At 34.1% G+C, this 13,679-nt stretch overlaps 1 protein-coding gene across 3 annotated transcripts in view; it reads left to right on the forward strand.

Moving 5' to 3' along the window:
- LOC149808055 (uncharacterized) overlaps positions 1-13,679 on the forward strand; it is a 147,232-nt gene that overhangs the window by 119,532 nt on the left and 14,021 nt on the right. For all 3 annotated transcript variants that reach the window (XM_089973103.1, XM_089973109.1, XM_089973116.1), the window contains one exon: positions 10,611-10,654. In XM_089973103.1, the coding sequence (XP_089829229.1) occupies positions 10,611-10,654 (44 nt within the window). The remainder of the gene's footprint in view (positions 1-10,610; positions 10,655-13,679) is intronic.

Raw genomic sequence — 13,679 nt, forward strand, 5'->3', positions numbered from 1 at the left:
ATTATCCATCTGTGCACATGAGATTTGATTATAAAATCTTGGTAAGAAGCAATGGCATCATTGATCTGATCCCTTTTCTTGATGTTATTGCATGCTAATGATTGGATAGAAATTTAATTGATGTTATTGCATGCTAATGATTGGATAGAAATTTTAATTGCCAATTAACATTATCATGTCAGTTCACAGTCTCTGTCCATCTGTCTCGCTCTCATATGACCTTACTGTAAAGGAGCAAAATAGGATCATATTCTACCTGCTTGAAAATCTATCACTGATGGCTTGGTAGAAATGTGATGTATGGAACCAAAAAGAGAGAATGTTGCTTGTGCATGAGGGTAGAACCTTATGGGGCATAAATGTGAATTGAATTTTGTTCTCGTATAAGATAAGCATGCATGATATAGAAATATGTAGCATTTGTTTCTCATGCATGTTCTAAAATACTTTTACCTAATTCAGTGATGAGCAAATTAAAGCATACAGAATGTTTATATTTCTCTTTTCTGTTATCATGGATTTAGCCCACCTGGCCATAGACCATGTGAGATCATGGTTTTAGCCCATCTGGCCATAGACCAAGTATGGTATGGCCCTGTGTTATGTGTCTGTTAACAATTGGTATTTTCAATTTTGACCAAATCTGACACAGCATCATATAATAAAGGCTGATTCAAATGATGCAGACCTAATGTAAATTATGGCCACCATTACTACAGGTAGAAAGACATTTTAAGTTCATTACAAACAGTGTCAGTTGATCCACCTTCAGATATTGCCATGGTTACTAAAATAAAAAGCCAGTGCTGCTAAATAAGAAACCTTTAATTACTTCTCAAAAATTGATGAATAAAATTTGACCAAGCTTGACAGAACGCATCCTAGTATGAAAACCTTTCAAATATTTACAGATGATGCCAATCAACTATCAAATATGGTTGCCATTACTTAAAGTAGAGAAAAACCATAAGTACTTCTAAAATACTGCTCCACAGAATTTGACCAAATTTAAAAGAAATCACCATGGCACAGAGTATTTTCAGAACTTGTAAAACTGACAGAAAGCATTCTGGCATGAAAATATTTGAACACCTTACAAATGGTGACAATCTGCCATCAAAAATGGCTGCCATTACTAAGAACAGGAAAATATTTGCAATGATTTCTTTGATTTCACAAAAAACATCCAGGCATGTATATCTTTCAGATTTTTACAGAAGATACTGGTCTCCAATCAAGTATTGTCACTGTTACTAAAAAGGAACAGACTTTGAAATAACTTCTGAGAACTGTTGAATAGAATTTGACCAAACTAGACAATAAACTTCCTGATATGAAAACTTTTAAAGTCTGTTCAAATGATGCCAATCAACCATCAAATATGGGTGCCATTACCAAAAATAGAAAAACTGTGACACAGCTTCTCCAAAACCACTGAATAGTATTTGACCAAACTTGACAGAAAGCATCCTGGAATGAAGATTTTTTAAATCTTTAAAAATATGGGTGCCATTCCCAAAAAAGAAAAACCATGAAACAACTTCTCCAAAACCACTGAATAGAATTTGACCAATCTTGATAGAAAGTGTCTTGGTATGATGACCTCTCAGATTTTTATAAATAGTATCTGTCATCCATTATGGCTGCCATTACTTAACAAGGGGAAACATTTCATCTAAAAGATAAGACTACACATAATTTGACTAATTTTGTCACAAAATTTGAACTTGAATAAACAGAATTTGACTAACTAGCATCCTGATATATATGTCTTTCCAGAAACCTTCAAATTCCCATCATAATGTAAGTTTTGCTTAATAATTTCAGACTTTTAATGATTTTTGAAGAAAGAGATTTTCCCATGTTTTCCTCACTGGATATCCTGGTTATTAATATTTTAAAAAAAGACTGTGCATATCTGAGATACTGTTAAAATAACTTTAAATTCCAATTATTTTGATGTATGATTGACGAGTGTAATTTGGGTTATGGAGTATACTATGTGGTCTTCATATGTGTACCACCCTGAAGACTTTTTATTCCTAGACTTCATGTAAAATTAAAGAAGAAAAAAAGAAAAAAGAGCTTGTAACTCTTTATTTTAACAAAATATATATTCTATAATTTATTTATTGCACTTTCAGAAAGTGGTACTGCCTTCTCTGGCAGAATTCATTTTCCTGATTGTAATAACTGGTCAGGTTTGTGCACTTTGGACTAGTTCAAGCTTATTTTTGAGCACAAGGGATCAGTCATTTTGATAGCCATCTACTTTAGATAGTGGATAGTTCCATAATTACTGCATGTAAAGAAAGTCCTGTCACAGTACATGGAAGTGGCTAAGATGTATGCCAACATGTTGCCAGTTCAGACAGCTTTGCCTTACACCAATCCCTCTCTCAGAAGTACATAAGAAATATAGAGCAGAACCATATGCAGTCAGCATTATTGGAAATTGCTACAGAAATCAACTTACTGACCCAGGTTTCTTGGCCAGCTGTTCTTAAATTTACCCATGAGGCAGATGTGTGCTAGATGAGTGATTTCAGGCCACTTTGACTTCTTGTTGCATGCAATTTTTTGCCAATGGAGAGATCTATACAAAAATACTTTATCCAAACATGTATTACTCATTTTGTACTTGCTGTTGTTACATTGATATGGTTAAACGTTCTGCATGGTATAAATATGTATGTCTTAGTACCATGGCCATGGACTAAAGATGCATTGCACCCTTCATTTTTGCCTAGAAATTTGCACTGCATGTGTAAATTTAGAATTTTTATTCTGAATGTTTTTTCATTGACAGAATATCTGTCTGTTTTGATGTAGCAGTAATAACTTTAGTTTTACATTTCTTGACTACTTGTGTGGATGGTTTGCATTTTCGGAGATTCTTGACTACTTGTGTGGATGGTTTGCATTTTCGGAGATTCTTGACTACTTGTGTGGAGGGTTTGCATTTTCAGAGAGAGAGAGCAACCTTTTGATGGGGTTAAATGTCAAGGTCACTGTGCCCTAAAGAAGGAAAATTGGTTTCATACAATAAATTTAGTCCTAACTAATTTTGTGGATGGCTTGAAGATATAAAAAGGAGAAGAAAAACAACCTACTTGAATTTTTAATTCAAAAGATCAAAGATTGTGGTAATGGTGAATCACAGAAAAAGAAACAGCTTTTACACAAGAACCTTACTTGTAGACCTGTACCTTGACTTGACTTCATTATTGGCTTGCATTTGAATAAGGAAGAAACATTGATTTTTGAGCCAAAGGTTGAAGTTCAAGATCACATTGATTTGAAAAATAAAATGGTTGCTTGACAATAACTGTTGTTCTAGATCACATGCCTTGGCTACATTTTTCACTTGGCTTTTACATTTAACAAGAAAGAAACCTGTTGATATGGGGACTAAAAGTCAGTTCTATTGTGACAACAGAGAAATATTTATAAAATTACTTCAGTTTCAAACCAAGTATTGGTGCCAAACTTCGAGGATGGCTTGCTGCTATGAGACGAAAATAAGCTTTAGATGTTGATCAGGGCAGCTTTATGGTCAGGTTCTTAACAACAACAACAACCCCATTTTTAAAAAAATTTAGATCAAGACTTGTGTCTACAACATACTTAAAACATGGTTTTGCTTGTGGGACAAGGAATGAAGGAAGGAACCAATTGCAGTCAAGGTTAAAGGTCATAGTCAAGGCCAGTCCTGTAGTCCATGGAAATTTTGCCCAGAGCCAGTCATGTGCAGCAATTGCCTGCATGCAGAACTTTTAAACTTGGGGCAGGCATATAATGTGCTGTAAACATTTGTTTTGCTTTCAGATTAAACTTTTTGGGCAAAATACTTTGCAGCCAAAAAAGACAAGAGTTGTGACAAAGAGTAAAAAAATATAAATGGTAAATGGAGTTGGATTATTGTATCATTCAGAGTTGAAAATTAGAGTTTGCCTTTGTTGTCTGATGCTCTGTTTCTTGCAGTTGTATGTTGTGTTTTATTGCTACTTTAATATAATTTATTTTTCTTCTGTAAGATATAACTGCCAGTCCTAAAGAAACAAGAAAAAAAACTTTGAATAAGTTTTTTAAAAAAATTTAAAACCAATTATGACTATATATGCCAAGGAGACTATTGTTGTCAAAGTGTTAGAGATGTTTACAAATTATATTCATCATAAATAAAATGTAACCATTATTACTAAGAAGAAAAGCTCGATAAAGAAAAGCTGGAAACTTTGACAAGGATATTCTGTCTTCAAAGCTTATAAGATTAACATTACTAAATGATACATGTCAACCATTCAGTATAGCTCAGGGGTGGGCAAACTACAGCCCACCAAGGGCTTTCATTCAGCCCGCCAAGGGTTTTCATGCGGTCTAGGAACAAGTCATCATTCGCACTGACTCTGTTTATGTTACTCTGTTTATCAAATAAATGTGCTTCTTTTGAAGTTTACGTTTAAGTTTTCAAATATTAACAACATATTAACAACTGAAAATTAATTATGATGTTATTTAGAAAAACCTTTTGTTTTTTCTATTTCAAATATTAGGTGTAAATTTGTGTATGTGGCACTTGCACTGGAAAGTTTGCCCACCTCTGGTATAGCTGATGGTACTGTATATACTTGAATATATTTTGTAAAAAAAGCATGCTGAGCCATTTTAGACCAAGCTGACACTCAGAAACCTTGCATTAAGATATTTTGACTTTTGCACAAATGATTCCAGTCTACCACTACAGTCTTCTAATATCAATGAAAATTCCATTATATAAATTTTGATGATTGTTTTACCAATTTAAAATCAGAATTAATCAGGATCAAGCTGTCATTGTGATCATCCAATCCATTGTACCTGACCAGTTTATTCCATTTGTCTAGTTGCCATTGTAATCAAACAAAGCAGTCCAGCTTGTGTAGTTTATTTGTGAAGAAAGACCAATTCACACTCTTGTGAATTATTTTATATATGTTATGAAATTTGATGTACATTTTAATCATGAAAAGAGTTTGTGTCCCAAATAAAATTTGGCTTTTTCAGAGCAGTACTTTTAAAGTTGTCTCCCCATTTCTTAAAATTGTTTTTACAGTTCACATATCTATAACCATTTGAGGTATCTTGATGAAACATGGTTTTCTGTCATAATTTGACCAGATAGCGTATCGTGTACATTAATAAGCTTTGCCTGATCAGTATTTTCAGAGTTGTCATCCTTATTAACTCTACCAGAAGAACTTGTGGGATGTTATTTCATCTGTCATCTGTTATCACCACTCCTCCAAAACTGCTATGGGATTAACATAAAACTTTATACACATATTCATCTTATTGTCTACTTGATCCAAATTTAAAATGATTCCAGTTGCACCTTTTGTATAGCTGCCACAGCTGCTACCTTGAAATTTGTTTTATTGGTACTCTGCATGAATGGATGGTCATATCAACATGGGGTTTATGTTAAAAAAGACTAGTTTTGATGTCTAGTTGGTCCTGTATGAAGGTAGTGCCCATCTGATGTCAAAATATGGCCATCACAATGTCATCTTTAAAGTCTTGTTATGGCTACTCCTTCTGAATGGAATATAAACATGCAGTTTTCACAGAAAGACTTCTTGCAATGTCTAGTTGTTCTATACCAAAATTTGTGTTGATCCCAGATCTAATACGGCCACCATGGCAGCCATCTTGAAAATCTTGTTATGGCTACTCCTTCAGAATGGAAAGTCATATTTACTTGGGGTTGCTACTCCTTCTAAATGGAAAGTCATATTGACTTGGGGTTGCTACTCCTTCTAAATGGAACGTCATATTGACTTGGGGTTGCTACTCCTTCAGAATGGAAAGTCATATTGACTTGGGGTTGCTACTCCTTCTGAATGGAAAGTCATATTGACTTGGGGTTGCTACTTCTTCTAAATGGAAGGGCATATTGACATGGGTTTGCTACTCCTTCTGAATGGAAAGTCATATTGACTTGGGGTTAAAACTCATTCTAAATGAAAGTCATATTGACTTGGGGTTGAAACTCATTCTGAATGGAAAGTCATATTTTCTTGGGGTTGCAACTCCTTCAGAATGGAAAGTCATATTGACTTGGGGTTTTCACCAAAGGACTACTTATGTCTGGTTGGTTCTAAATGAAAATGGTACTGATCTGATGTTTAATATGGCCATACATTGCAATCTTCAATATCCTGTTGCAACTCCTACTGTACTGATGGTCATATCTACATGGAGTTTTCACTGAAAGACTTCTTATGATGTCTGATTTATGCTAAATAATAATGGTGCCAAATCTGATGCCAAATGTAGTTACAGCGGTAGCCATATTAATAATCTTGTTTTTGCTATTCTTCCTAAACAAAAACATCATATTAACAGTAGCTTTTTACCAGAAGACATCATATTGACAGTAGCTTTTTACCAGAAGACATCATATTGACAGTAGCTTTTTACCAGAAGACATCTTTTATGATGTCTAGTTGATACTAAATGAAAATGGTGTTTTTCACACATCCAGTATGTCTGCCACATCTGTTATCTTGAATGCTCCAGTGGCCTAGTGGTTAGATCATCCACCTCAGATGTGGAAGGTCGTGGGTTCGATCCCCAGCCAAGTCATACCAAAGACTTACAGAAATGGTACTAACAGCTGGCACTCAGCATTAAGAGGTTAGTGTTAGGACTGGTCGGCCTGGTGTCAGGATAATGTGACTGGGTGGGACATCATGCTACATGAATGGTCATATTAACATGGAGTTTTCACAAAAAAGACTTCAATGATGACTACATGGTCCTAAATTCAAATGATGCCAGTCTGATATCTGGTATGTCCACCACAGCATCTAACTTGAAAATCTTATTGTTGCTGAAGAATATCTGAGATGGTTTCAACACTCGACAGTTAACAGGCAGAGATTGTCTTGTCTTCAATCCCTCGATATTCTCTTTTCCCAGTAGAGTATCATTCCCTTTGAGAAACTCTTGTTTGAAAAAGAGTTAATTAGCTGTCCTTCCATTGCTCAATCACACTTTTGACCATTCATATCTTCTGAACTGTGATATCTTGATAACTTGGTATTTATTTTGTATCGTGACTACAGTTTGTCACCTATAGGAACAGTTTTATCAGATTTTTGCTTTTAGTAAATACAAGTATCCTGACAGATCTAGGTCACCCTCGCTAAGAAAACTAACATTTTGAATCTCAAAATAATGACAAAAAGTCAGTTAGCTTGTGACTATAACACTATGTTAAATGCATTAGTCTTTGCCAATTTAGGCTAAAATTGCTGTTCATAACTTGTGCCCCTACCAGACTTTTCTCCACTTCATATGAACTCCATAGCAGTGATCACGGAGAAGTAATAATAATAATAATGAGGACTTTGTATAGCGTCTAATTTTTAGAAGCTCTAAGTGCTTTACAACATTAGACAACCCCTATAACATAAAAAACATATAATGATATGATTACAAAAAATAAACACCATGAAATTAGAAAACATAAAAAACATGCTGAAAATATTTAAAGTAGGAAACATTATTAGGTCTTTGAGTTTGTTCAGCAACTAAATCTGGTCTGGTGGCATATCATTGATACTTGCCTATAAATCTGACAGACTGCAAACTGCATAGATGTGCAACTGCATTATGTGTTGGCAGATCTTGGTCATTGCAGTTTAGGACTTATCAGTAGAATAAACAACATAGACGCTGATCTGCCTGCAAATTTTATGACAGATCAAGGTCTATTTTGTTCTCAGTTAAACATAACTTTTAAGATCAACCATGATATCGGCAAGGGTGGTTTTGTATCGATACAGTTTATACTTCTGCTTGTGGTTAGTGGGTTAACTGTGTATGTGGTATCTTTGAGTTTTTTCCTTATCAATGTGTTTATGATACCGATCATTATCTTAAGGTATATTAATAGATGTAGTAAAAATAGAATTTTGCCTTATGAGTGATAATGAAGAATAAATGTACACATTTTTGACACTGATCACAGTTACTGTACTCTTAAATGAAAAAAGTTGCTATCTGCGGTATGTTTTCTGGAAAATCATTTTAGAGCAAACTATCAAACGATTTGTTGTAAGTCAGGTGAAAATAATTAAAGTAATTTAATTCCAAATCGAGAACAATATTTTTGAAGCATTTTATTCCAGTGTTGCATCATAAAGAAGATAAACTTTTTCACCTACTATATTTTAAAAAGAAATTATATAAAAGACAATATTTCACTGACACTGTACTCTTATGTATAGTTCGAAAAAATATATTCATTCTCTTCCTTCTGGGTAATTTTGCTTGAGATTTTTATTTCAGTTTGATTTGTTTTTCTTAATTGATTGTTGTTGTTTTTTTGTTTTGTTTTTTACTTGTTTTAAAATTGACCTTTAAAACAATATGGGTTTGAAAACGTGTATTGAGGTATGTGTTACAGAGGTATATATCTATATGTCCAACTGTCTGTCTGTCAACCTGTTCATTTTCAGAATATAGCTCACAAACTGTATAGAGATCTCAACCAACTTGGTACACAACTTGGACAAGCAATTTGCATGGAAGTGCCTTTGATACTTAGAATTTTCAGTATTCAAAATTTTGTATATTACCTTTGAATTAAAGTTTAACATAAGTAGTGTACAATTTACTGGGTCGTAAGTAGTGTATAATTTAATGGGTACATAGTCACCTTTCTGGTGGCCTAGTGGTTAGCATCCACCTCGGATATGGGAGATCATGGGTTCAATCCCTGGTCAAGTCATACCTGAGACCTTTACATATGGTGCTTACAGCTGCCTCGCTTGGCACTCAGTATTAAGAAGTTAGTGTTAGGACTGGTCGGCCTGGTGTCAGGATAATGTGACTGTGTGGGACATCATGTTACATGTCTGCGGCATGATGCCCTAGTGCTAGACATCACTATAAACTGCCACACTGCAGACATCGTAGCAATATGACTGAAAAATTGTTAAGGCTACTTTAAAAATCCAAATCACACACACACATGGGTACATAGTCCACTAAAATAATTTAGTGCATAAATTGAGACTACTGGACCCTGATACATTAATGAAAGTAATGTATAATTTAAGTGTATTTGATCATGATGCACTAATGAAACTAGTGTATGATTTGAAAGTGCTGGACCATAGTGCACAAATGAAAGTAGTGTATAAATTGAGAGTACTAGACCATAGTGCACCAATGAAAGTAGTGTATAAATTGAGAGTACTAGACCATATTGCAACAATGAAAGTAGTGTATAAATTGAGAGTACTAGACCATATTGCAACAATGAAAGTAGTGTATAAATTGAGAGTACTGTACCCTGAAGCATTAATGAATGTAATATATAATTTAAGTGTAGTGTATCCTGATGCACTGATGAAAATAGTGTATGATTTTAGAGTGCTGGTTCATAGTGCACCAATGAAAGTAGTGTATAAATTGAAAGTTCTGGACCATAGTGCACCAATGAAAGTAGTGTATAACATGAGAGTACTGGACCATTGTGCACAAATTAAAGTAGTGTATAATTTAAGAGTACTGGACCATAGTGCACCAATGAAATTAGTGTATAATTTGAGATAACTGGACCATAGTGCGCCAATGAAAGTAGTGTAAAATATGAGAGTACTGGACCATAGTGCACCAATGAAATGAATGTATAATTTGAGAGTATTGGACCGTAGTGCACCAATGAAAGTAGTGTATAAATTGTGAGTACTGGACCATAGTGCACCGATGAAAGTAGTGTATAAATTGAGAGTACTGGACCATAGTGCACCAATGAAAGTAGTGTATAACATGAGAGTACTAGACCATAGTGCACAAATTAAAGTAGTGTATAATTTGAGAGTTCTGGACCATAGTGCACCAATGAAATTAGTGTATAATTTGAGATAACTGGACCATAATGCACCAGTGAAAGTAGTGTTTAAATTGAGAGTACTGGACCAGTGCACCAATGAAAGTGTTATACACATGGAGAGAGGTTGGTCATAGGGGGGATTTATAATCATGAGGTGACTTTTGTCTTGTTCTGTTTGTGTTTTACATTACTGTCTTTTCAGTCTCTCCTTAATTCTTTTATATTTCCCACAATTTAGACACTTAAAGGAAAAATAAATTACATTATTTAGATATGGAAATTAAGTAATAGCTAATTCATTATTTGATACATTAACAGCTAAGTCAATATTTTGTACATAAATATTGCATGTACCTTTCATCAGACAAAAAAAAGCAAATGTCATTTTCTTGTGGCAGATCAATTGAGACATTTATAAATCACAGCTCAGAAAGTGTACTACATGTTTATTATCAGTCAAAATTTGCAGTTTCTAGCTGTGAAAAGTTTGAAGCATCTGCCATTTGAAACTAATTGACTTCACAAGGAGACCTTAAATTTGAGCAGAAATTTACTCATATTTTGATGTTAGTCACAAATTGGACCAGTTAACAAGTTTTACATTTCTGCATGGAATAGAAAGTTAAAGGATGCATTGGAAAATTTGTGAAACCAACTTTTTGACATCAGTTGATTCTTACATTTGCATGCCATTAAAATAAATTGTTTTTATTTTCCTCAGGTGAAGAAAACCAGAAAAAGTTCAAACACCTCTCCCTTGCCAAGGTACCATTGCTAATTATCTGAAATGAACTTTCTTCTTCTTATTACCATCATCGCTCTGTACTGTGTACATATTTTCACTTATAAAAATCTCAATATGCTTAGTACAGAAATCACAGAAACGTATAAATTGCAAAGTGATCTCTCTTGCAAAAAATTTGTACAAGTACTTTATTGCTTTTTGTGGACTCTGGAGGGAGTCAGCAATGGCATATATGGTAATTATTCTTTAGCTATTAAAATAATAGGTCCTTTTCATGTTTTTACATCCTCTGCTGCTACTCTCCACTTGTCACAAGAAAATGTATGGTTTGACCGGGGGTGGGTATTGTCCCTCTTTATAGTGAACAAAAAAAAACAATGATTGAATGAATAAACAAATGAATGAATGAAATTAATGAATTATATGAATGAATTAAATATTTAATGTGAGTGTGTGTGTGTTTGTGAAGTTGCAGACAGAGTAGGGTACAGTGGTGTGACAGGTTGAAAAGAATGTTATGTTTAACCTGAATATTTTCTGCTTTTGTTTACATAGTTTCAACAGAATTGAATTAAGTGCCATCTTTTATCTTGGTGATTGTTTAAAACTATATATTTCATTCATCGGACAAATAATATGCCTTCTTGTAAACATAAGGTTGCAAAAAGAATTGCCATCTATAATCAACAGCAATAATGTACTAAGGCATTGCTGACTAGAAAAGATTTAGTGTCAGCTTCCAAGCATCCGTAGGAAATACATTACAGTACATTGGCCATAAGTTCATCTTCATTAAGAAAATACTAGGTGAGAACATTATATGATTTGTCAACTTTGAGTCCTCCTAATTGTATGACATTCCCACAGTTCTCTCATTTTTAGTAAACTACCTTCGCATCAGTGTAGCCATGTTCACAAATTATTTTCAAGAAAATTTTAATTTTGGCAAAGAATGTCTGTGTTCTTATCTCCTTTTGTTAGACATTGTTGTCCCAGATACACATTTTACTGTGTTCTTATCTCCTTATGCTAGACATTGTTGTCCCAGATACACATTTTACTGTGTCCTTATCTCCTTATGTTAGACATTGTTATCCCAGATACACATTTTACTGTGTCCTTATCTCCTTATGCTAGACATTGTTGTCCCAGGTACACATTTTACTGTGTCCTTATCTCCTTATGTTAGACATTGTTGTCCCAGATACACATTTTACTGTGTCTTTATCTCCTTATGCTAGACATTGTTGTCCCAGATACACATTTTACTGTGTCCTTATCTCCTTATGTTAGACATTGTTGTCCCAGATACACATTTTACTGTGTCCTTATCTCCTTATGCTAGACATTGTTGTCCCAGATACACATTTTACTGTGTCCTTATCTCCTTATGTTATACATTGTTGTCCCAGATACACATTTTACTGTGTCCTTATCTCCTTATGTTATACATTGTTGTCCTAGATACACATTTTACTGTGTCTTTATCTCCTTATGTTAGACATTGTTGTCCCAGATACACATTTTACTGTGTTCTTATCACCTTATGCTAGACATTGTTGTCCCAGATACACATTTTACTGTGTCCTTATCTCCTTATGTTAGACATTGTTGTCCCAGATACACATTTTACTGTGTTCTTATCTCCTTATGTTAGACATTGTTGTCCCAGATACACATTTTACTGTGTCCCTATCTCCTTATGTTAGACATTGTTGTCCCAGATACACATTTTACTGTGTCCTTATCTCCTTATGTTGGACATTGTTGTCCCAGATACACATTTTACTGTGTCCTTATCTCTTTATGTTAGACATTGTTGTCCCAGATACACATTTTACTGTGTCTTTATCTCCTTATGTTAGACATTGTTGTCCCAGATACACATTTTACTGTGTCCTTATCTCCTTATGCTAGACATTGTTATCCCAGATACACATTTTGCTGTGTTCTTATCTCCTTATGTTAGACAGTGTTGTCCCAGATACACATTTTACTGTGGGTTTATCTCCTTATGTTAGACAGTGTTGTCCCAGATACACATTTTAAAAATGATTATCGATTTGAATAGAATTATGTGGTAGTAAATGACAGCTCTGTTCTCTTTGTTATGGTACATTTTGAATAAAATTGAATTGTAGTAAATAACTCTATTTACTGTTCTGGTAGATTTGAATACAGTTTCACAATAGTAAATGACAACTCTAATCTCTGTGTTCTGGTAGATTTGAATATGATTGCACAATTAGTAAATGACAACTCTATTCTCTGTTCCAGTAGATTTGAATACAATTGCACAATATTAAATGACAGCTCTATTCTCTGTTCCAGTAGATTTGAATACAATTGCACAATAGTAAATGACAACTCTATTCTCTGTTCTGCTAGATTTGAGTATAGTTGCATTGTAGTAAATGACAAGTCTGTTCTCTGCTCTGGTAGATTTGAATACAATTGCGCAACAGTAAATGACAACTCTGTTCTCTGTTCTGGTAGATTTGAATACAATTGCACAACAGTAAATGACAACTCTGTTCTCTGTTCTGGTAGATTTGAATACAATTGCACAACAGTAAATGACAACTCTAGTCTGTGTTCTGCTAGATTTAAATACAATTGCATTGTAGTAAATGACAACTCTTTGTTCTGGTAGATTTGATTAGAATTACATAGTAGTAAATGACATCTCTGTTCTCTTTGTGAACATTTGAATACAGTTCCATGGTAGTACATGACAACTCTATTCTCTGCATTCTGATAGATTTGAATACAATTGTACAATGGTAAATGACAACTCTATTCTCTGCATTCTGGTAGATTTGAATACAATTGCACAATGGCAAATGACAACTCTATTCTCTGCATTCTGGTAGATTTGAATACAATTGCACAATGGTAAATGACAACTCTATTCTCTGCATTCTGGTAGATTTGAATACAATTGCACAATGGCAAATGACAACTCTATTCTCTGCATTCTGGTAGATTTGAATACAATTGCACAATGGTAAATGACAACTCTATTCTCTGCATTCTGATAGATTT

This window comes from Sinohyriopsis cumingii, chromosome 1 (genome assembly GCF_028554795.1).
Source record: "Sinohyriopsis cumingii isolate HCF-2022 chromosome 1, ASM2855479v2, whole genome shotgun sequence".
Classification (NCBI taxonomy): domain Eukaryota; kingdom Metazoa; phylum Mollusca; class Bivalvia; order Unionida; family Unionidae; genus Sinohyriopsis; species Sinohyriopsis cumingii.